We start from the raw sequence: 23,211 nt of genomic DNA, 5'->3' as shown, positions 1-23,211 counted from the left end.
CGATTTAATACAAAGATTTTTACACTCTTCTGCTTCTTCAACCTCGTCGTCCTCCCGCTGCTGCCCTTTCTATCGGTGGCAAATTGTTACAGAAATGGCGTTTCAACTTGTGCGACTAAGTTCGGGCACTTTGAGGAGGTTGTCCAAAAATGCAAACCAGGTAGGATAATCAAAATAACCCTTTGTCATTTTGTGAATGTCTTTCTTGAGGCCCACCCTCATTCCAAAGTAGCAGTCAAAGGTGTCAGCTGTAGAGGACAAAATTTCATTAAATTAACTCGGTTGATTGTAGTCTTGACTTTTCTTTCATTCTGTAGATGGACTCTATATTGTTTTTTGAAAAGTTGCTTTGCTTCAGAGGGAGTACTAATAACGGCTATGTTATGGTTGGTTTTGAAACCGCCTTATAACCTTACCACTTAAGTTTTAGAGGTTGCAACAGTGGACGGATTATGCTGTCAGAAAACTAGATATTCATTTCCGCAGTCTGTTTGCGACGTGTTTTTTTCCCTCCATGTACAACTTGTTTACTTAAAATGATGTTGTCATTGTTGCCAGGCTCCCTTGAGATGGCGCTCAACTGCTGCGAATCCTCTCATCCGAGATGTGAATGTTCCTCCAACATGCATCACAGCTCTAAACTCAGGTCTGAGAGTTGCCACAGAAGATACTGGTGCTCCCACTGCCACTGTTGGTCTGTGGATAGACGCAGGATCCAGATATGAATCAGAACAAACCAATGGTGTCGCCCATTTCTTGGAACACATGGCATTCAAAGTATTTATGATTTAGCAAACTTCAATACTGCTTTTATTGTTTTGTTTCAAAATTGAAATAGCTAAGACTAATTTTTTTGACGTGTATGTATTAGGGCACTAGCAAACGATCACAGACAGACCTCGAGCTTGAAGTAGAAAATATGGGAGCACACCTAAATGCCTACACATCTCGGGAGCAGACAGTATTTTATGCCAAATGCCTGAAGCAAGATGTCCCAAAAGCAGTGGAAATCCTCTCTGACATCATCACAAATTCGACATTAGGTAAAGATTTTACTGTGTCATACTTGTTTAGCTAAATGAGTGTTCTTTATCTACTGTTCTGAAGCAATTCTTTCTTGTAGGTTCTAATGAAATTGAACGTGAGCGCAGCGTGATTTTGCGTGAAATGCAGGAGGTGGAAACTAATTTACAGGAAGTGGCTTTTGACTACCTTCATGCCACTGCATACCAAGGAACTCCTCTTGGGCGTACGATCTTGGGGCCCACTGAAAACATTAAGTGCGCATTGAAATCTTTTTACACGGGGTGTCCCACAGGCACTGTAATTGCTCTTTTTGGTCTTGTACTGTATCACATCGTATTCAAGCGTATGGGTAGGTCATCTACTTGCCCGGCACCATAAGTGGCCACGGTGAGCAACGATGGCAAGCTCACCCACACGCCAGCATGTGGTACAGTTTAACTAAAAAGTAAAAGTATGGGGCGTATGGGTTACCCTACAGTATTGTGACAAGAACTATAGGTTTTCAGTACAGATGCCTAAAATACTCAACTGATTATTTTCAGGAGCATTTCCCGAGATGATCTTCAAGATTACATTAAGACCCATTACAAAGCACCCAGGGTGGTTTTGGCTGGAGCTGGTGGTGTTGACCATAATGAATTAGTCAAGTTGGCAGAGACACATTTCAAGAAACTTGACACCATCGATGGCCCAGTTCCTGATGTGTCTCCATGCAGATACACTGGTATGTAGACGTAATACGACATGTAAAATTTTTAAAGTTGTGAACCATAGACATTTTTCTCATCCAACGACTTATTTTATCCACCCTAGGTTCAGAGGTTCGCTTGCGTGATGATTCCATTCCTTTGGCACACATTGCCATTGCTGTTGAAGGTTGTGGTTGGACTGATCCTGACAACATCCCCCTCATGGTTGCAAACACACTCTTAGGAGCGTGGGATCGCTCACAGGGTGGTGGTGCCAATAATGCATCTGGCTTAGCTGCCATTGTTGCTGAGGATAATTGTGCCCATTCTTTCCAATCATTCAATACCTGCTACAAAGACACGGGCCTTTGGGGAGTCTACTTTGTTTCAGATGGAATGACAATTGAGGCAAGCATATCTATTTCATTTGGCCCTCAAAACATTTGTTTTCTTTGTTAACTTCATTCTAATTTTGTTTTTCTAGAATATGGTCTGGAACATTCAGGAGGCATGGAAAAAGATGTGCACTTCTTTGACAGAACGAGATGTTATTAGGGCACGCAATCTGCTGAAGACCAATATGCTGCTCCAGCTTGATGGCACAACACCAATCTGTGAGGATATTGGCCGCCAAATGCTATGCTACAATAGGCGAATTCCTATCAACGAACTAGAACAGCGTATTGATGTGAGAACACCTCTGTTACCTGCATGTGGAATAAATTTGCTAATTGCCATAAAATGTAACTCAATTGTAACTGCCTCTCTTAATTTTTCAGAGTGTTACTGCCAAAGACATCATGAATGTGTGCATGAAGTACATTTATGACAAGTGCCCAGTTGTGGCTGCTGTTGGCCCAGTGGAACAGTTGCCTGACTACAACAACATCCGTTCTGGCATGTACTGGATAAGGTTGTGAGCTGGCCGATGTATAAAATTAGAAGGCCTCTCCTTTTAATAACTTCATCAGCAATTCTATCTCAAATGTTAGAACTCACCATTGAGTTGCTAAATCTTTTACGTCAAGAATTATGTAGGAACTATTTTAATTCATTCTGTTGCTGTTCTTTATTCAGAGACTAGCTGTGGCACTTTGTTTTACACACTAATGGATCATCTTTATTTGAAATTGTAAATAAAATCAAATTCAGGAAATAAAATGTGTTATTGGCTTTGGGGTCCTGACTCCAATACTTCAGTTGTTTAATGGATTTGTCATTTTGGTGGACACTGCATATGGACCTCACTCTCTAGAGAAAAAAAAAGTGACAAGGTTTTCTTAAAAAAATTGAGCTTGTATTGAGTACTACATCTGGTCTATTGCTAGTGACATATAAAACATCTAAAGTAACTAACAGAAAGCCATTGATACAAGTTGTGTAACTGAGGAGTTGGGAATCCTCCTGACACAGCTTCAGATCCTTAGCATAGTTTGACACTCAAATGGGGCAGCATGTGCAAGCAAGGACTTTCTTTTAAACAAATGATCAATGGATTGAAAAATTACTTATTCAGAAGAGAAGTGCTACAGACATTCAAAACTGTAGTGCCTGTGAGGAAAACAATAAGAATGCATGGCATGATCATTTACATTACCTTTTGCTGATATTCTGAGCACCCAAATGATTCCTTTTTGTGAACATTGTGTAGAGATTGGAGTACCAAGACGTTGCACATAGGCCCTCTGATATATACTAACACATGGTAACAAAAATCACTGAGCTACAAATTTAATTAGAAGCTAATAAACACTATAATAAAAATCACATGAAAACAAAACAAAAGAACTGTAAAAAGGCTGGCATACATTTTATTTAGAACAGTGTGATGCTTAAAAACATCAAATTGTAATCTTCCTTGGGTTAAAAAAGGGATACATTAGCAAGAATTTCAAGAGGTAAAAAGAACCAAACTGTTCACTAGTACTGGATGGAAAAAAAGTAAACAAAAAAATTTACAAAACTTTGAACAGCAAGTTCCTAATCAAGCAAAACTGGAGGAGCAAGTTATCATGCCTTTAGAAGTCTGAAATAAGGGCATGATCTTATCAAATGACTCCTATTATTTACTGGTTGTTTGAGAAGTAATGTGCAAAATGGACAGAAGAAAAGCAATTTACAATAACAGCAATGTAATACAACAGCTAATCTAACCATAAGCTAGTTTTGAATAAGTTACCTTCTTGATTACAAAACCAATGAAAGAGCTATTAAAAATTATTTTTATGTCTTACTTACAATTCCTCATAGCTAAAACATCCACTCTTCAGGTACCAACAAATGCTCTCATGCTAGAATGTAAATGGACTGCACTCTTTTGCCTAGAGCGGCCATTGGAAGAAATTACAGAAAAGGAAGCAAAACAAGGCTCTTATAAGTTGCAAAGATTCCCTGATAAGAAAACCGTCATTTTGCAATAGAAAGTTTTCTATACCAGTGTAGAATTTAAGAAAAAAACAAACAAAACAACATGACATAATATCTTAATTAACAAAAGCTCAGCAAAAAATCCTGATTAGAAAACCTGCATAATTTTTTCACAACAAATAACCAAAGACTTTGCCAATGGATAAAATCCAAGAAAAATATAACATAATGTACAAATGACATATTATCATGCAATATATAGAACAACATTTAAAGTACAGTGAAGCCGTTTCCATTGTCTTCATAATGATATTGAAAAAAATAAATGTACAGGCGACAAAAGAAACAAAAATTACAAGAAACTACCGAGATCAATTTACTAAATCTTATTTATCACGTATACATATGTAAAGTTGTACATAACTGAGTAAAATTGTTTCTTTTCTGAGGTATTCCTTTGAACTAGAGCTTTGGAGGCAAGACTTGTCCATCCTCAAAGGGGAAGTTCTGCCAGATATATGGCAGGGGCTGCAATTGGTAGTCTTTGTCACCCACTTAGATTTAAAGATAAGTTGATTCAACAAGCATAGGCTTTTGATAGCATTACTGAAGAAAGATACAGGTAATTATACCACAGCCAAATATGAAGTGCACATGCACTTTGGCTGTTAAATGGGAACAAACAAATACTAGAGCTCTGCAGACAATATTATTCTCTGGGACAAAAATCTGTACAAGATTTCAAGTTTGCCCCTCTCATAAAAGAAAAAAAACAACAGAACTTCTTGAGCCAGAAGCAGCTTTGTTAAACACCAACAGTAAAATTATTGCTCTCAATTAATGAATTTTTAAACACTTGACTTAGCTTGTAAAGTACAAATACCACTACACTTACATGCAAATTTAATACAGGACAAAAGAGGAGACGACTGAAATAACACACAATAAAGAACTTCTTGAAAAAACTTTCAAAATCTCAAAAGGGGACATAAACTAACAGAAAGCTGGTCAAGTATGAAGATACAAGGAAGAACTCTGCGAAACAGAATACCTGTAACTCTAATGTAAGATATTCCATGAAGTTTTATGCAATCATGGTACTCCACAATATTTTTTGTAGAAAAGTGACTGATTGGATTTCAGTCCTGTAAAAACAAAAAAGAAAGGAAAACAGATAAACTACAAATATAAATTTCAGTCTCATGGTTTAGGTGGTATTCACTTTGAAACAAAATGGCATTCCATATCTAAAAACAGTGCATATCATGTCTCAGCAATCACTGCAACACTACAAATCACAACATAAGAGTATTCAAGTACAGTGCTCTGACTCAATCTTTAAAAATGAACAATTACCTACAACTGCATTGATAAAGCTTGTTAAGATTTTAACAACACATCAAAATGAAAAATGTAAAATATCTACCCTTCAGAGGGTAAAAACAAAATAAAATAAAATACGTAAAATAAAATACGTAAAATAAAATCAGAATATCATTTTTTTTTAAACAAGTAGAGAGTTCAATAAAACAATGTTCCACAGTGTAAAACTTTGTCAATTAAATTCAAATTGATGTGCAGAAGGGATTAAAAATAATGGCAGGCTTGATGAGGCGAGCCCTACTGGCTGTCCAAACAGCAGGGCAGCCAGATAACTACACCTGGCTGACTTGAGGCACAGAGACAGAACCACCTTGAAGCTGGTGGTCCTGCAGGTGCGGCTGAGGTGTGGATGGTTGCGGCATTTGAGGTGTGGGCGGCTGTTGGAGTTGTGGTGTTGCAGGTTGCTGTAAACCTGGTGTTGGTGGTTGTTGCAGCTGTGGTGTTGAGGATTGCTGAGGACCTGGTGTTGTAGGCTGCTGAGGATGAGGAGTTCCAGACAACTGAGACATCTGTTGATGGTGTTCTGCCATTGCCACTTGCATCTGATGAACATTAGGTTTTTGCTCCAATTGATCGGGATGGTACCTCTTGATATGCTCATTAAGATTTGCTCTTTGAGTGAATGACTTTTGACATACTTTACAAGAGAAGGGCTTTTCACCTGTGTGGCGTCGAATGTGACAAGTCAGAGTACCTTGCTGCGCAAATGTTTTAAAGCAATAGCTACATTCATATGGTTTCTCTCCAGTATGAATTCGAACATGAGCTTCGAGGACACCTAGGGTAGTGAATGGCTTATTGCAATATGGGCAGAGGTATGGCTTTTCTCCACTATGTTGCAAAGAGTGCAATTTGAGACCTAATTCGGTTTTCAATGTCTTCCGACAGGTCTGACATGTGTACCACTGCTTTTCTCCATGAGTCTTTTCATGATATTTAAGATTTGCCAATTGATAGAACTGTTTGTTACAAACTGTGCATGTATGGGGTTTGGTACCTGTGTGAATTAGTTTGTGATTCCAAAGTGCTCCAGCACTTGAATACATTTTTGAACACAAATCACAGTAATACACACTCTTGATACCACTTTGAGCCCTCTTAGTCGGCACAAAAACTGGTCCAGCAAAAGAATCTGCTTGTTTCATGAGACCAGAAGGCTTTAAATTATTGAGAACTGAGGGACCATGATGTGGAGAGTTGGACGGTTGTGTTTGATCCTCCTGATTGGCTGGAAATTGAGATTGTCGCTCTCCATTCTGAACAGGATGAGCAAATTGATGTAAATTTGATATGAACTCCTGCACAGTTGGTGGTTTCCTTTCTTCAAACTCCCACTTTGGTGTGGGACTATTTTCATGGGAAAAAGGAACACTCTTCAGAGTGTGTAGTCCCACATTATGGCCTGAAGGATCCTTGAGACTCTCATCCTGCCAGCCGGGGTGGTGATGAATTTTGTCAGAATCTTGATGGGATGAAACATTGTGAGGGAGTCCATCTTGTGATGAAATGTGCCGGACTCCAAATGCTGCATAGTTGGGAGGTTGTTCCTCTTTGGGCAGTTCACCCTGATTCATGTCCTAAACAGAAATTCAAAATTAGAGACAAAATAGAGCCAACAATTTATCCCCCCCCCCAATTTTTTTAAAATTATTATTAAAAAAAACAAAATGAACTACCTCCATATCACTTTTAGAGTTGGAATATTGGCCAGCAGGAGCTGTAGCACCTTGTGAAAGATTAACATCACTTGCAGTTACATTCTGAAGAGTCTATAAAAAGTGATAAAAATAATATTTAAATAGTGCGCAAATCATACTGTGACAAATACAAAAACAAGAAAGAAACATTGCAGGGAAATAAAAAATGCAAAATAGTTTGAGTTTACCTGAGTACTGACAGATTGATGCATTTGACGCCCAATGAATTGACGTAATGTTGCATCTGAGCGCTCACATAGAGTTTTGAATTCATATGATCTATGAACTTGATTAAGACAGCTATGACAGATTTTGTTTGGTAACCCATCACAAGACGATAACTGAAAGAAAACGTAACAATTCTTTGAAATTATTCAGATTCAGTTCAACAACAAAATAACAAGGAGTTAGAGAAATTTCATCAAACTAAGACTAGGAATCTCACACATAAATTAGTACAATGGGGTTGAAAAGATAGTGAGCCATTTGCATATAATTGAGCATTATCTGCTCTAGAGCAATGAGCAATCCATGTTTGTAAACATGATGCTCTTGATATAATGACGACACATTGTGATAGTAATCAAATGAAAAAACAAAACAAAAAAAACATCAACACCATAACACAATGATAATCTTGCCACGAATATATAAACGAACAATACCGTCTTCACCTTTTAGTTCAAAAACTACACAGAGACCGATAGCCTAGTCAAGGCAAGGCGCGCTCTTCAATGGAATCAAGCCACAGGAAATCAGCTGTTGTAAACAAGTGGCGAGTGTGCGCGTTGGGGGTTGAGCAATGCCGCCAAAAATGTGCGGCGAGTAAAAGTTCTCATTTCTATTTACCGCAATGATAGATGCAATACCATTAGCAACTTACCTTTAGGGAAGCGATGGACATCATTTGTTGTGAGAGGGGCACCGTCTGCCTGCTCAGCTTGCCCTCGTCAAAAATGGGAACGAGGGAGTATTCTTCAATTAAACATAACCGGCATATTCTGTTAAAATCGGGCGTCATTGCACTCGAAACCATTTACAACGCAAATTACCAAAATACATGAAATTGTAAGCCTATACGCTAAGCTAGCTAAGCCTATGTTTGAGCTTTCTTCTTGTTCTTCACTTCTCGTTTGGTTACCGGTGACCACAATTTTTACTTTTTTTTCGGAGGGCGCATGTGCGTAATGAAATCTCGACATGTTTAGGATGTGTTCTCTGAGCTTACGGAGGTGCACCGGCAAAATTTGTCATCAAAATAAATTCATTACTTTATTTAGAAATCGTGAAACGTACTCTTATGATCTTTGAAAGAGATGTTGACCTGGTAAATCTTAAAGAAGTTTACAGCCGAAGAGGCTATGACCATCTTGTTTTTTTTCAATCGTTGGGAAGTTGCAAAGGGTTCTTCAGACCATTTTGGGGTTTGTCCCTTACTGCATAGCGTCTACTATTTTTCTTCGACACCCTATGCTAGTCTGTAGTAAATTTCTGATAAGAAATTCATAGAATATAGCCCCTTTTAGCGTACTTATTGCACCTTTCTCACGATTACGAGTTGATTTTTTTCCCCAGCATTTACCCCCTCCACTCCACTTTCTTGGGACAACAAAAAAATAGTATCGATACTTCTTGGTCATGTTTTCTTCTGAATTTGATCCTTTCTAAATTTTTGATTATATCCTACAGAAGCCATGTGAGGATTACTTTCATTAAGGATTTAGTTTTGTGAAAATAGTGTGGTGTACGAAACTCAACGTCAACGCTAGCGAAAAAATGAGGGGGAAAAAACAAGGGTCGTAGGGGGGGTAAGGGTGGGAGGAGTATTCAATTCTTTTTTTTATGTTATTTACCTTCTGGAAAATCAGAGCGACCTCTCAGACAAGCTTGACGTTCGAAGAAAGATCATTTCAGGCATTAAACTTTTAGTTTCGGGCGTCTAATTTATTTTGGTATCGACGTTTTGTTATCATTTTGATGTAAGTTATATCCTGTTCTATTTTATTTAGAAGTAACTTTTTACCTCCAATCTCCTTGAGCTTAGCATCATTTCCCTTTTAAAAGGACAGCTAATGTTTCCTTTGTGTTGTGTATGACTTATGAAGAAATCTATATAATTGAATTTCTCTAACAGTATATTGGTATCTGCAGCATCTGCCAGACTATTGTGATAATCAGTTTGTTATTGTACCCCAATTCTTAGTAGACTTCAATTACTATTTTGATTTAATAACCAGCTAACAGTATTATGATTTTACATCATGTGCCTCAAACGGTGAGGTGCTGTGCTATGTTAATTTCGTTGATAATTTTAATACTTTCCATAGTGTCCTAGTCGCGCCATGAGTCTATGCTAAATTTAGTGAGGTCCGCTTGCGAGGGAGGGACAGCCAAAAAATTTCCAACACGCACTAATTATATTTTTTAATAACTTTGTAGGTGGAGAACTTTCAACACATGATGGCCCAAGAGCAGAAGGTAAGCAATCTTATTCAGGTACTGTTTAAATATAGTTGTGGTTACACTTGATAAGTAATTTACTTCTTATAAATGCTGAGGAAATTTTTATGGTGTCTAGGATGTAGTTTCTGATTAAAGAGATTTGTTTTGTATGCTTGCTGTTCAGCTGCTCTGTTATAGATTTAAATCATTTAACTTGAATTAACTTTTATTTGAAACATTTTGACAGTGTTTTTGGTGGAGAACTTCCCTTTTCTTCATTAGTTTTTTTAACAATTCATATTTCAATATTTCTGACGTTTTAAAAATGATAAGGGATGCTTGAGTTATAGTTTTTGTTCACTTGAGTCTACATGCATGCCAATTTGAAAACTCTGTATTTCTGTGTCTGTGTGTGTGTGTGTGTAGTGTGGTGAGTAGTGATGTCGGAGGACACGCACTACCCTGGGTGGTGCTGTCGTCAAATTGCTGCTCAACTGAGTCAGGCTCTCTTCACAATGGCTGACTTACATGCTCAAGTGTCAGATCTCAGAGAGGAAAACAGGCAATTGAAAATCAAGATTGAAAGTATTGATTCCAGAAGATTTAAAGAGGTAATTCCTCACTTTGCCATACAACTTTTAAAGTTTTCATTTTTTTTAAACCAAACAAACTGAAAACAGAAAAAATTTGAGATGTTTCTCGTATTTAAGTGAATGCTTAACACTTAAGTGAACTGTAAATGCCATTATCAAAGAAAGATTATTTCAGGCAAATCTCTCAAATTCACTCGTTTCATTTCTTGTCTTCCACTTTTCTTATCTATAAAATTTCACAATTCTGTTTGATGTTTATGATTTATCCTCTGAAAACATTACCGTACATGCTTTATTGATTTATGTCTTTGTAGTGGGTTGTGTGTCAAATCACATCTCATCGTAACTTAGGGTTCTTCAAGTAACCTCTTAAAGTCTGGTTTTTTATTTTATTTTTCAGGATGTTTCTTCTGTTAAATACTCAGAGGATCCACTGGCGTCAAAGTCTTCTATACCTGACCTGCTGGTTTCGAAACAGCTCGAGGGAGACTGTAAACAGACAATCAACCTTCAGCAGACAGCTACAAAATTAAAACCAAATGATGACCTTTCTCAAGACCCAGTGCAAGATTCATGTTCTACTGGTACATCCCTATTAATGTCTGAAGTAAAACCAGAAAGAGTTGTTTTGAATGTGCCACTAAAACAAATTATAAATGATGGAAAGTTTGAGTTATCAGCAAGAGGAGACTATAAGTGTGAAAAATGTGAGAGTTCTTTTCCTAACTCTGATCTGTTGACAATTCATCAAGCTGTTCACATCGGAAGAAGCTTCCATGTATGCAAGGTATGCAATGCCATGTTCTTACTTAAAGCTGATCTCTCTCGACACTGGGCTACTCACCCTAACATGAAACAACACATCTGTCAATTGTGTGGGAAGGCTTATACTTCTAAAAATAATTATAAGCTCCATATTAAAACACATACTGGTGTAGGGTTGTTTCCTTGTGAAGTTTGTGGTAAAGCTTTTCATTCAGAAAATCATCTCAATGTGCACCGTAGAATCCACACTGGGGAGAGACCTTATGAGTGTCAGTTTTGTGATAAATCTTTCACTCAAAAATCTGGTTTAATCAATCATACACGTCTTCACACTGGTGAAAAGCCATTTTTGTGTCCGTCATGTCCCAAGGCTTTTACTCAAAAGTCAAACCTGAATTTTCACCTCTCCAAGCATCATCCTCCGTCTGGAGAAATTCAATCAAATCAAATTGAATCTCAAAAATTTTCTTCAAATTGCATTGAATTGAATTGGCTTAAAAATTATGAGTCGAATCAGTCCAAATTTGAGCCCGAATCGAATCATAAATAGAAACTTGTATTGCATTGAATTGAATTGGCTTAAAAATTTTGAGTCGAATCAGTCCAAATTCGAGCTCGAATCGAATCATAAATAGAAACTTGTATTTTTCGTTCAAACGTTTCGTAGATGGACGACAACGGTGCAACGTGGTGTGGGCGTGTGGGCACCAGACTCAATGCAATTCGATGGCGAACCAACCTGATATTTTTTTTTTTTGAATTATTCAACAGCGAATCTGACAAATTTGAAATCAAACAAATTCAAATTGGCCGATTCGATTCAATATTGAACAATTCGCACAGCTCTATTTACCTGTTATCTTAAACTACTCAGTACACTTGTTTATTGGTTGGCTGTAGTAATATTTGAAATTCTAAAGACTGTTGTTTCCTTCTCAGTTTTATATTCTTTGTCATGGTAAGTGTCAAGTTTGTATTGTAATATGTAATGTGCCATACATTGTTCTCAACTGAAGTAGTAATGATTATAGCGATCATATCATAAGGATTTTTATAGCCTTCTTTAGATTCTGACTGGAGCAATAGGTCTGTCTCAGATGCGCCTACATTTAACTGACTATTGTATGATTTACATACTTTAAATCATTCATAGTATTCACCAAAGTGATTATCATTGTGCCATAGCTATATACATACCTGATTGTTTTTTAAATTGTGCATGCCCACTAGAAATTCATAAACTATTTTCTCAACAACCTTAATCATGTGATTTCTTTGCAGTAAATCTCTCCATTAAAAGGAAACAAAATTATACAGGTTGTTTTTAATATTGATATGTTCTATTTCAAGATCTTGTTGATACATAAAACAAAGTACAACTAAAAAAAAATAACAGGCATAATCATAAGGCTAATTACCCAGTCATGTGAGACACTCATAAAAGTAAACGAGTTAACAAATAAATTAATGTTTTATTGTATTGCAATGTTATCTTCCATTATAAGAGGAATTTGTTTTGACTGAAATAAGTAGATGAAAAAATTAAAACATATGGCCTCTAATATGATGAGTTTGAGAAATTTTTATGCATTGAGATACAATCCTCAATCCAGGCCTTGACAACGTTATATATCCTCACTTTACAACGTTTGAACACACGAACATGGTCCCTGCATATCTAACGCAACGTCTTGTGCAACACAGTTCATCACACTAAAATGTGATTCTTTGGTGAAGTGATCTTACAGTACCACTCATATAAATGAATAAGTGTTTTCAGATTCAGAATTATACAAAAATATAGATATTTAACACTAAAGCTATTCTTATTGAAGATAACCTTGATAACAAGTAATTCAAAGTCAAATTGAATGTCAATGCTTAGAATCAACTCTTATAGCATGGACATGAAGAGGGCAGAATGTAGAAATAGTTGGCACTTTAAATGTACTGGTATGATAATACCAGAACCTATGGAATGAGTTACTTTAGGAGCACAGATTCATTGAGACACTAAGCAAAAAAAAAAAAAAAGAAAAAAAGCATTGAAGCAAATACAAGAACAGACAGCTGAAGTGTTTGAAGTAAATGTTAAAGTGTTATTACAATTGTGAGGCAGGATTTTTGTTAGTCTTTGACATAATTTAATAATGAAAGGACTCACCAACCAACCCTAAATTAGAGGTGTAACTCATGAGATTCAGGTTTATCCATACATCTTGGCAGACTTACAATAGCTAATACTCACTGGTGAACATAAATAGGAACTGATTACTATTAGCTGATTGAAGCTGAAATATATACTATTGAGCAAGTATAATTTTATGACAAAGAAAGGACTTCAACTACAACAAACAGTTTCTAAAAAAAAAAAAAGAAAAGGTAAGTTTACCAGTAACCTTCAAAAATGTTATAATAACTAAAATAAAGTATACCACAAAAGGAGGTCTTTGACCCTCACTTTGAGATTCTAAAACTTGAAACAAAACAAAATTTTTCAACAAGTCAAAACAGATAGAAGTTTTTAAAAACAAAACTGGATAATAGAATATAAAAAAAGATAAACTTTTAGAACTAGCTGATTGAATGCTATAGAAAATTAGTAATTTGCATTGACTAGTTGCTTTAACTGCAGCTCTTGAGAGGTACATAAATCACATTAGAAAGAGATGTTGTGACAAATCACAGGACCACTCTTGGGTTCTGCTGATGAGAATTAATGAGAAACTAAGAGATAATGTCGTATAAAGTAACTGCTAGTTTTTGTATTCAATGATAATAATACATAAGCAAAATTTAGATGGAAGAACCAGTAAAGCAAGGAATTTCATATGATGCTCTCTAAAGCAGGAACAAAGTTTATGAATAACCTCAGTTCCGTCTGCTTTCAGTATCACTATTTAAAATGTGTACAACTTTCTCCAGAATATTGTCTTTGATAAAGTTATTGCAATAATAGGTTTGAGTAAACCAATAATGATAATTTTAGATAGGTTAATTATCAGCTTTACATGGCAACATATTTAAAAATGTAAATTTGCTAAAATATAATATCATGTCACAGACACATCATCATGTTTCTAAAACATGTTGCAAGTAAACTATTCTGTTTATCATCAGGCATATGAGCAAACTTAACGAAATAGACAAAACAACCATGACTTAATCTCACATTAACTATACATTAAAAAAATAGTTGATTTTCTGTTCTATGTTCAAACTATACTAAATTTCATCATTTGTACTTCTTTGCTGTTACCACAAACATCAAAGCCTTAGTTTAATTCTATTGGAGTGTTCGTTCCTGAACTGTTCGTTGTACTGCAATATGAACCACTAGAAGCTACACATGTTGAGCGATACATAGTGAGCAAATCAGAGTATCTTTGCATTCGAATTCCTTGTATGGAGAGGAAGAGATTATCTGCATTCAAATCTTCTGGAAGTTTTGTTAAAAACTGTGCCCCAACCAGAAAGTCAAAACCTAACAATAGCTCCTGATACAGATGAAGAACACCTGGAAAATTGAATTCAAGATTTAGATTGTAATTACGATGCATGACAAGTAGAAAAATTTGAAGTTAATTAAAAATATTAAGCTTACCTAAGGCGGTGCGGAACAAAAATTCCTCACCATCTCTAAGAAAAACATCCCACACTCTGCAAGCCACATCTAAGGGCATGGCTTTGGCAAATACAGTGTAAATCCAATCAAGAAGATATAAGTCTGGAGACAGATGTGATTTTAAAAAGTGGCAATGAATTTTTGGGAGGTTGTCTGCCATCAGTTGCTCAAACACGGAATAATAAGCTTGCATCTAAAGACAAGTAACAGGTGCACTCAAATTAAGTTCAGAATCATTTAAATAACAGCAAATCTGCATGGTAGATTCAATGGATTAGATACCATGGCCTGATCTAATCTGAAGAATGCCATATGGCATGGACGGTTGAGAAGATTGGCAAAACACACAAATGCTTCAGTCTCTTCCATGTTCAAAATCAATATGGCTGCCAAAAAAGACATGCCTTGAACATACCCAATATCAGGTCTGTAACATGCGTAAGCACCAAGAAGGCTGTGCAATATATCATAATATGGACCACCCTGCAATGGAAGGTATGATGTAATAATATAAGGTTTTAATACAGATGTAAAGTTCGTCCTCTTAAAAAATTACCATTTACACAATATCCAAGAAGGAAAAAGTTCATTTGAAAAGAACTTACTTTTTGAAAAATACATAACTGAGGGAATGTCCTTGATATATCTAGCTGAATCAGTTCAACACTGGCTTGTCTATCAGGATTGTCAATTTCAGTGCCAGAGTCACAACTGGTTGTGTTGCTTACAGTTTTGAGTAGTTCATGGGCCCTGAGAATTAATATACAGAGAATTTACATATAGAGAATGAAATAGTTAGGTAGAAAAGTCCAACCATCTGAGTCTGAAAATAATCATATACCTTGTCACACAAATTTCATACAACTCTGGAGTAACATTAAGTTCATTACCAATGGCCAGGAGCCATACTTTGCCTCGAACACAAGGTGGAATACCCTGCCACCAAAGATTCTGAATTTTACGAGAACTCATACTGACCGGGAAAAAGAAAAAAGAGGGTTTAAAAAAGTTAAGTTTTAAGGATTTAAATAGATTTCTTAATTGCAGGGCTTACACAGAACTCCACTTAGGAAGAATATCAGTTAGCCAAATTTTAGTAGCATGAGCTAGTCTTTCTTCTGTTTTTATTTGCTGTTGCATTTGTTTTTTCTTAATTCTGGCTTCCTGGCGTTCTGAAAGACAAAAGTTTCATACAAAGGTAAGAGGATGGACTATGGAGTGAGAAGAAAACACTTAACTCAATTTTGTAAAATATCTACTCTTCCTTAACATGGATTGTAAAACATTTACCTCGTTTTTTTGCTGCCTCTACCATTTGCTCGTATTCTTGTTTGTGTTTGGCTTCCTCATCCACAGATTTAGCAGGAAGATTTGCAGGTCTATCATGCAATATGAGAGCACTGCTACTGGCAATCACATCTTCATATCGTTTACTACTGCTCGCAGATGATCTTAAACTTGTTGGAGAGCCTAAGGGGCTCACTGAGCTAGCAGTGGCAATTTCCTGTTATAAAGAAAATGGTTCTGTGACGTCTTGAACTAAGTTTTCAAAAATATCTCAAGGCTTTTTTTCTTATTTTCACCTTACCTCATCGTTTGGGCACACACTAGAAAGTGAGTGGTCAAACACTGATTTGCTGAAAAACTTCCATCCTGGACTACTTGTGTATGTGGCGGCACTAGATGCAGGAGAGTCTCTATTTTTCCAAAGAAATACACCTCTGAAAAATTTAAATGTACATGGACAGTTAGCTTTCAATCACAAAACTTTAAAAAAAAATAATTAAAAATGGAAAATATCCACATTGTTATCAATACCTTGAGAAGAAACTACCAATGCCTTTCTTTTTGCGCTTATTACTGTCATCAACAAGGCCCTCCTCAAGCTGGTGAGATGTTTCACTTGATAGAGAGCTTCCATCTCCTTCACAATGACTAACTACCATTTCTTGTGTTGAAGCATTGCTCATCTCATCTTCAAGCTGCTCATCACTATTCAGATAATTATTTGATGAATTTATGTTCTCCCTGGACTTTAGACTCTCAAAACCATCCACTACTTTCTCGCTAGCTTCTTGTTTTGGATATAATATGTGAAGCTGCTTTGTTAATGGACTATAAGCTAATGGTATCTTTTCTAAAAGTTCGTTCAAAGGCACAGATTTTGAATTGTTAGTCACAGAACATGAAAATGAGCTATTAGCATTAGAACATTCAGAGACATCCTGCAAATTTGGCTTTTCATTGTCACAAGACGTTTCAGTCGAACATCTACTCTGAATCATCATAATAATGAACAGAAAAATAAATAAGTAATAGTAGAATGTTTGTTATTTTAAACGAGGAAAAAGACGGATGTCATGGTTCATTCTGACCATTGAGCAAAACCAGAAGACCCTAACAATATTGACAATGATGTACTACCCCTCTGTGTGTCAAGCAGAAGTTCTTCGTTCCATTCTCAACTATTTTACACATAGTAAAACCTTGTCATATAGAGAAATGGCAGTGATCTTTAAAAATAAATCTAGCAGATTTGGTGATAGCAAACAAGAAGAAAACAGTATTAATAGGTGTTGTGAAGAGGTTATGATTCTTCTCCTTCGGGATTGTCTATGTTCTATGTTTATGATGCACAAACAATTTTTCAAAAGAAAAACCAACGGCTGGATTTAGAAACATATTTAAGAGTTGAATGTAATTACTCGCAGTAATAATACAAATTAAAATCAAATGCTGGTCGTGTTGAAACACTTTAAAATTTCAGATTTTGGCCTGCTGGCTGGCTGCTGTCAAAATAGTCTGCAGTGGCAACGGCCTTCTACAAAAAAATAAAATAAGAGACACAAAATTTCCAAGAATTTCAATTTACTCAGACTTTTGGGAAATGTGTGACTGCTACACCAATTAATCATTTTTTGGACAAATTTTTTCTTGAATTAACATTATTTCCTGGGAAAAAGTAACACTGCTACACTGTTGTATTTCCAGTTTGAGAGTTGGCAACGTTTCGGGGGTGCAGGCAGACGCCATCTTGAAATCCGTTAAAAACAAAGCAGGCCACCGGTAGATTTTAAATGCACGGTTCAAGAACGCGAACACCTAACAGGATTGCGTGCTGATTCTTCGCCTGTTCATAGTTGCTGCACCAGTCGTAAGTCCTTCAAAGCCAAGGTTTCCTGCATGGTTTGTCTAGTTGTTTGGAAATAATTGCTACTCTTTGAGTCAAAATCATATAACGTTCCATACTTGGCTGCTTCGGATGGGACAGATGATTAATTTTCTCTTATGTGTCACTGCATTATTTGTTTGTATTATTGGTGTACATTCACGCACTTAGCCTATTATGTCGTCTTATGAATTTTGTCTCCTCTCATTGTTTTGTTTCATGTGGTAGTTTAGAAATGGGTTCTGCCCTAAGCCGCCATCTGCGAGACCTCGGAGACGTTGGAGGTTTTGAGACTCAATATGTGTCTGTACCCGACCCTGCCAACCCTCAAACAGAGATCAAGCCATCAACAGAAGCCGACTCGTGTCCTGTTACGCCCACTTCCAACCAACCAATTCGTGCAATGGATTTCGACCCCCGATCACCAAGTACTGAAATAGTTCGGACACCCATTGAGGTGAGAGGAATCAGTACTGTTTTTATTTGTGTGTATATTCATGCATTCACCTTATGTAATTATACACCCAATTACCCTTCAATATTTGTGTAGGTTGGTCCTAAGTTTTCTCAAAGGGTTGCTGAAGACTCCCCAACTGTGTTGAAAATACGCAAGAGCTATCTGGAAACGGACTTGGATACTTTGTCAACCAGTGAATCACATGCGAAACCAGAAGATTCCATTAATGAGCAAGATACATCTTTGCCGCCTGGTCTTTCTTGTGCACATTTGATGAAACTTCGTTTTCTGGGAATTGACCCACGTTCTCCTTCAACCAATATAGTTCGGACACCTATTCAGGTTTGTTTAATACAAAAATTAAGGTCTATCAATATTCTGAACAACCTTGTGTAACACCATTTGTTTTTCTTTCACAGATTGGAAAACATCCACAGAGAAATCCATCTCCTCTTCATTTTGATGATACAATGAGTGTTGGTTCACTCTCCAGTCAGGACCTATTTAATAATTCCCTTTGTTCTTCTGAATTTACTCGCGATTGTAGTGATCCATCTGCATTTATCAGCGAGGTTGAAGACGAGAGTGATAAGGAGAATGAAGACACTGTTTCTACTCCTGAAACGGTAAGCTTAAGATTCTTGATCAATAGCTACTGATACTGCTGCTCTCATACCAAATTTAAATTGTTTCTTCTTCTTTTAGGAACTTAAACCTGAAACTGATGGCCTGAAAGATGACATATCTCCTCCACCTCCTACTTTGGTTCATGATCATCAAAGCAATGAGGGGGTACCAAAAGCAGGAAATAAACTCCAAGTTTTCCAAGAAGTTGCTGTCCAAAAGTGTGACTCAGATGAAAAACAATGTTTGTCAACGCCAGAGGGCACTAAAAAGGTAAACGCATACAATTTGTAATTTTTACTCTTTTTCCAATTTAACATGTTTTTAATTTACCCTTTTTCTATTTTCTGATTTAGGTTGGAACCAATCGCTCAAGAACTCCTCTTACCCCGATTTGCAACCGTAATAGAACTCCCAACAGTATTTTAAGAGCAAAGCAAACTCAAACCATTGAAAAAGAAATGTTGACAAAAGTTAAAATTTATTCATCTGACGATCACATTGTTACTCCTTCGAAAATCCGACCACTAGGTAGCAGCAAGAAGGAGAACTCTAATGTCAATGGGAGATCAAATCGTAAAGGTCTTGCCAACAATAATGAAAACTTATTAACGTCAACTTCCAAGAAGCAAGTTCTTGCTCAATGGGACCAGGATACATCAGTTGTTATTTAAACTAAGATTTTGACAGGTTTTATAGTATTGTTTCTTAGTATTTAGTTAAAATTTGAAATAAGATTTGTCCCCACTTACAGGAATAAGTTTTATCTGTAACAACTGCGACCTTTTTGTCACAAGGTTCATCGTATGCTGGCTACCACTAGGGTGGTACAATAATTCATACATAGTTTGTAATGTCTTTTTGACATGCCTAACAATTGAACTGTATTTTAAATAAGTTTTAAGTGCACTTTGCATGACTTTTCTCAATTAATAATTGATAATTTGTTTTGGATCATCACCATATTAGATTATAGTATGTAAATAAAGCACATAAACAAATATGCATCAAGCATTTTATTTCAGTGAAAGAACTTTATAAATTTTTTTCAAGCATTATTTTTATGTTGGGCACAGTGACCTGTAGAAAAAAATAATAGTGGTTTATCTTGAGGGTTTGAGTTAAACATTTTGCAATACTGTTACCAATGCAGTAAAAGCTACTTACAGATCTAATTTTTTCTCGGACTTTGGAAATTGTTGAATCCAGAGATTGATCTCCAGTAGAAACACCTAAATTGGTACTGAAGAATGTATTTTAGTAAAAATCAACAGATGCACATGTATTGATTAGCCTTGTATTTGAGGTTCTTACTTTGACTTTGGATGAAAGATTATTTTCTTATGGGCAGACTTTACTTGTGATGGAATCAACTTCAAAATTGGGGGTACTGTTTTAATGACAGTTTCAGACTGAGTTCCCGGTTTGTGAACAGTCATGGACAACTGCAGTTGTTTTGAAATTTGTTTTTTTGGTATGGGTGAGCTCTTTGGCAGTAGTGGGGTCATGACAACTTCTCTTACACCAACATCACTCCAATCATGGGTACGAGGTTGGGGTCCATAGATAGCAGAGGATGCCTGTTGAACGAAACAATTTCATACTAAACAGCAAACTATAACAGCATCCTCCAATAAAGATAGATAGATAGATTTACCCTCTCTAATTCCTTTGCTGGTGCCAAAATTCGAGGATCCGAAGAAATCTCTTTGCCATTCCATATGCACCTGTTTGTTACTGCATAGGGACCAGTACCTCTAGTAATACCACTTGTAACTGTTTTTCTAAATCAAATTAAAAAAAAATCAATGCAGTGAAATTTAACAATACTAGTACTTCACTGTGTTCAAAGATATTGATTACCCGACTTCTGGCAAGTTTGAACTTCTTGTAGTCTCATTCGCGACAGAACGCCTAGTCACTTCATGCCTTCTTTGAATTAGTTTACATCTAGTTTCAGAAATAGACTCCATCTCAGGAGCATAACAAACATGAAGGGAACCTCCAAAAAATGCTCTTCCATCTATATGCCGTTTCGCATGTCTTAAATCAAGGATTAAATTATGTTGAGATGAATTTGAACAACATATAGTGCAGAAACATTGACTTACCTGGAGCTTTGGACTCTTGAGAAATTAACATGATATGCTTCAACAAATTTTTCGGTGTCATAATTAGGAATGTACACAAGAGATTTGACATCACCAAAACGACAGCATAGTCTTCGTAATTCATCTTGTAAGCCTAATGATGGAACTCCAGAAATAATTAAATGTTGCGACTCATCATTCACTGTGTAAACCTGGTGTAGAAAGTTTCATAGACTGATTGTGAATTAAGGAAGACTCATACTGACAACAAATGGCAAAAGAAAATAGTCAAATACTAAAAACAGTGACAGGCTATGGCAGGATACATCTCATACAGATACCTTGACAGCAGTTAATTGTCTCCCTTGTCGGTAAGGGGCTCTTGTGGTGCATAAACTATTCTGCTCATGGTGTGGAAGTCTTCGAACTTCTCGTCGTCTTGATTCCATTTCAGCTCGGCAGAAAAATGTAAGTCCTTTTCCCTTCTTGGCTGACTTGCTTCCTATTTCAACTTCAACTTCAACGAGATGCTTCTTTAGAAATGTATCAAAAGTCACGTATTCCGGCATATAGAATTCTCATACCAGTGTTTGTGTACTTTTTTCTTGAAATCTTCTCTTCTCTGACAAACTACACATAACCTCATATTATCGTGTACGGACTATTTGTACGCCCTTTTACTTCTATGTTGAACAGTAACAGGAAAAGTTATATTCCATTTCGAGTCCATGGCTGAAGCTGACAACAGTAGATCTGATCGGAATCAGGAAAACAAACATTGGAATCGCAACAAGAAGGTGACAGACAAAGATCATGTAGTTCGGAAGAGGCAACCACCTCGTCTTCCCAAGAGGCCTAACGATATTTACGTCACCAACCGCTCAAACTTTCAGGTAAATTTAATGAAAGTTTCAATTACAAAAATCAATCAAGATCTTGAAGATCCACGCCATTTAATAGATAAGCATGTGTGTCACCTTAACACAGCCTGCTCAGGAGACGGCTGCTTCCTGGAAATAATTGAAAACTCCTTTTTTTTCTGCTACCATATCTGAACGGATTGTTTGTTTTGCCCTATGGTATGTATTGAAAAGCCTTATCCAATCTTTTCAGAGTGAGCTAGACAAGTGTCTCAAGCTGCTAGAGAGTGGTGAGAAGGAAGTCTTTGTTCATGGTTTGGGGGCTGCTGTTAACCGAGCCGTCAATCTGGCATTGCAGCTAGAAAGTAAATTTCTCGGGACGGTTCAACTTACTGTCAACACATCCACTACCACATTAATTGGTTTGTTATTTTCCTAGTCATCTTACTTTTTTCACAACTACCGAACCTACTTGTGATATATTATAAATATGTTTCAGACGACTTGGAACCTCTACATGACCAAGCAACATATGAAACACAAACTCGACAAAATTCTGTTGTACACATCCGTATCCAGAGGACAGCATTAGCAGGAGCCCAAAATTAATTTAATTTGTTTGTGGTTTGAAGTGCTTTATTATTATTTTTATGAAAATTAGTTAGGACTTGTACATTAATGTCTTGCTCTGCCTATTTCCTGAAATATTTACTAGAATCAGATATGTTTTTCTCTTGGAAAGAAATTGTTGCTGTGTTAGGAATGACTTTATTTGAAGTGTGGGTGCATGTAACCTCAGTCGTTGTTTTTCTTACTCTTGTAACATTACAGTTGGATGGTGTAATTGACCAGTCATGGTGGACAATATTTGTACCTCTCTTTGTTGCAGATGCTATGAATGCATATTTTGCTATGATTGTTGCAATTAGATTACATCTAAATGAAACAAACCCTATAAAGAGGTCAGCTTGGAGCTTTGTGGCTTTGGCCTTGTTGTTTTCGTTTAAAGTTATGCTCTGTAAAAAATTGTCTGGGTCTCAGACCTTAGATTACTCTGAGATAATGTCACCTATATTTATTTTCCTTCAACTTGTAGTTGTGCGAACAAGGACCCACTTGTGTCCACCCACTATGGCCTAGATTCTTTCTGATGAGGTTTGTGTGGATGTTCTAATTTTTAGTCTGTGACTGATAGCATTTAGATGGTTAGTTGCTTTTTCCATTAAGTACTTAAGTTATCTTTCAAAGATGATTTTGGTATGGTACATTCTCTCCACCACTTGGAGGAGGGAGCATCTTTCCTGTGGTTTCCTCGGTAGGGTCCAGCGTAAAATACATTTATTGTTTGAAGAGACTACATGTTTCCTCTAACTTAAAAGTTTTATTTTTACAAAATAGAAACAAATTTATTTTTCTTTTATCTT

General features: G+C 36.5%; 8 protein-coding genes across 22 annotated transcripts; 5 read left to right on the top strand and 3 right to left on the bottom strand.

The window, feature by feature from the left end:
• Positions 1-16: 16 nt before the first annotated feature.
• LOC113203431 (mitochondrial-processing peptidase subunit beta) lies at positions 17-2,909 on the top strand. Of its 2 annotated transcripts, none has more exons than XM_026418119.2 (8): positions 17-160; positions 559-777; positions 872-1,043; positions 1,124-1,280; positions 1,569-1,750; positions 1,840-2,123; positions 2,200-2,403; positions 2,495-2,909. In XM_026418119.2, exons 1-8 carry the CDS (start codon positions 95-97, stop codon positions 2,633-2,635), a joined length of 1,425 nt encoding a protein of 474 aa, XP_026273904.1. In that variant the 5' UTR covers positions 17-94; the 3' UTR covers positions 2,636-2,909. The 2 variants fall into 2 exon arrangements, with proteins under 2 accessions (XP_026273904.1, XP_052119728.1); XM_052263768.1 differs by lacking the exon at positions 17-160 and adding an exon at positions 303-386.
• An 81-nt stretch (positions 2,910-2,990) lies between these two features.
• On the bottom strand, positions 2,991-8,198 carry LOC113203430 (zinc finger protein 583-like). Its single transcript, XM_026418117.2, has 4 exons — positions 8,046-8,198; positions 7,351-7,503; positions 7,142-7,234; positions 2,991-7,042 (listed from the first exon to the last, which is right to left on the bottom strand). Exons 1-4 carry the CDS (start codon positions 8,196-8,198, stop codon positions 5,738-5,740), a joined length of 1,704 nt encoding a protein of 567 aa, XP_026273902.1. The 3' UTR covers positions 2,991-5,737.
• LOC113203436 (zinc finger protein 39) lies at positions 8,083-12,524 on the top strand. Of its 11 annotated transcripts, XM_026418128.2 has the most exons (5): positions 8,354-8,489; positions 9,031-9,141; positions 9,602-9,640; positions 10,031-10,215; positions 10,598-12,524. In XM_026418128.2, the coding sequence occupies exons 4-5, from the start codon at positions 10,045-10,047 to the stop codon at positions 11,510-11,512; spliced, it is 1,086 nt and encodes a 361-aa protein (XP_026273913.1). In that variant the 5' UTR covers positions 8,354-8,489; positions 9,031-9,141; positions 9,602-9,640; positions 10,031-10,044; the 3' UTR covers positions 11,513-12,524. The 11 variants fall into 11 exon arrangements, with proteins under 11 accessions (XP_052119734.1, XP_052119737.1, XP_052119735.1 ...); XM_052263774.1 differs by lacking the exons at positions 8,354-8,489; positions 9,031-9,141 and adding an exon at positions 8,083-8,230; XM_052263771.1 differs by lacking the exon at positions 9,031-9,141 and having other exon boundaries at positions 8,387-8,489.
• On the bottom strand, positions 12,281-17,458 carry LOC113203426 (TBC1 domain family member 12). Its single transcript, XM_026418114.2, has 9 exons — positions 16,406-17,458; positions 16,176-16,308; positions 15,878-16,091; positions 15,642-15,759; positions 15,429-15,560; positions 15,193-15,337; positions 14,870-15,070; positions 14,567-14,780; positions 12,281-14,479 (listed from the first exon to the last, which is right to left on the bottom strand). The coding sequence occupies exons 1-9, from the start codon at positions 16,873-16,875 to the stop codon at positions 14,238-14,240; spliced, it is 1,869 nt and encodes a 622-aa protein (XP_026273899.1). The 5' UTR covers positions 16,876-17,458; the 3' UTR covers positions 12,281-14,237.
• Positions 17,459-17,591: 133 nt separating this feature from the next.
• LOC113203434 (uncharacterized) lies at positions 17,592-19,842 on the top strand. Of its 4 annotated transcripts, none has more exons than XM_026418123.2 (6): positions 17,592-17,741; positions 17,985-18,213; positions 18,307-18,555; positions 18,633-18,839; positions 18,919-19,110; positions 19,194-19,842. In XM_026418123.2, the coding sequence occupies exons 2-6, from the start codon at positions 17,992-17,994 to the stop codon at positions 19,509-19,511; spliced, it is 1,188 nt and encodes a 395-aa protein (XP_026273908.1). In that variant the 5' UTR covers positions 17,592-17,741; positions 17,985-17,991; the 3' UTR covers positions 19,512-19,842. The 4 variants fall into 4 exon arrangements, with proteins under 4 accessions (XP_026273908.1, XP_026273909.1, XP_026273910.1 ...); XM_026418124.2 differs by having other exon boundaries at positions 17,608-17,741; positions 17,990-18,213; XM_026418125.2 differs by having other exon boundaries at positions 17,612-17,773.
• On the bottom strand, positions 19,839-21,519 carry LOC113203435 (RNA-binding protein 48). Its single transcript, XM_026418127.2, has 7 exons — positions 21,269-21,519; positions 20,949-21,139; positions 20,701-20,880; positions 20,495-20,621; positions 20,152-20,417; positions 20,005-20,080; positions 19,839-19,917 (listed from the first exon to the last, which is right to left on the bottom strand). The coding sequence occupies exons 1-7, from the start codon at positions 21,494-21,496 to the stop codon at positions 19,873-19,875; spliced, it is 1,113 nt and encodes a 370-aa protein (XP_026273912.1). The 5' UTR covers positions 21,497-21,519; the 3' UTR covers positions 19,839-19,872.
• Positions 21,520-21,639: 120 nt separating this feature from the next.
• LOC113203438 (ribonuclease P protein subunit p20) lies at positions 21,640-23,201 on the top strand. Its single transcript, XM_026418135.2, has 3 exons — positions 21,640-21,820; positions 22,041-22,209; positions 22,287-23,201. Exons 1-3 carry the CDS (start codon positions 21,656-21,658, stop codon positions 22,394-22,396), a joined length of 444 nt encoding a protein of 147 aa, XP_026273920.1. The 5' UTR covers positions 21,640-21,655; the 3' UTR covers positions 22,397-23,201.
• On the top strand, positions 22,466-23,201 carry LOC127748810 (transmembrane protein 203-like). Its single transcript, XM_052263778.1, has one exon. The coding sequence runs from the start codon at positions 22,466-22,468 to the stop codon at positions 22,925-22,927; it is 462 nt and encodes a 153-aa protein (XP_052119738.1). The 3' UTR covers positions 22,928-23,201.
• Positions 23,202-23,211: the final 10 nt, after the last annotated feature.

Source organism: Frankliniella occidentalis, unplaced genomic scaffold, assembly GCF_000697945.3.
Source record: "Frankliniella occidentalis isolate FOCC.00 unplaced genomic scaffold, Focc_3.1 Scaffold14, whole genome shotgun sequence".
Lineage (NCBI taxonomy): Eukaryota > Metazoa > Arthropoda > Insecta > Thysanoptera > Thripidae > Frankliniella > Frankliniella occidentalis.
This window is presented reverse-complemented; position numbering and strand designations above follow the sequence as displayed.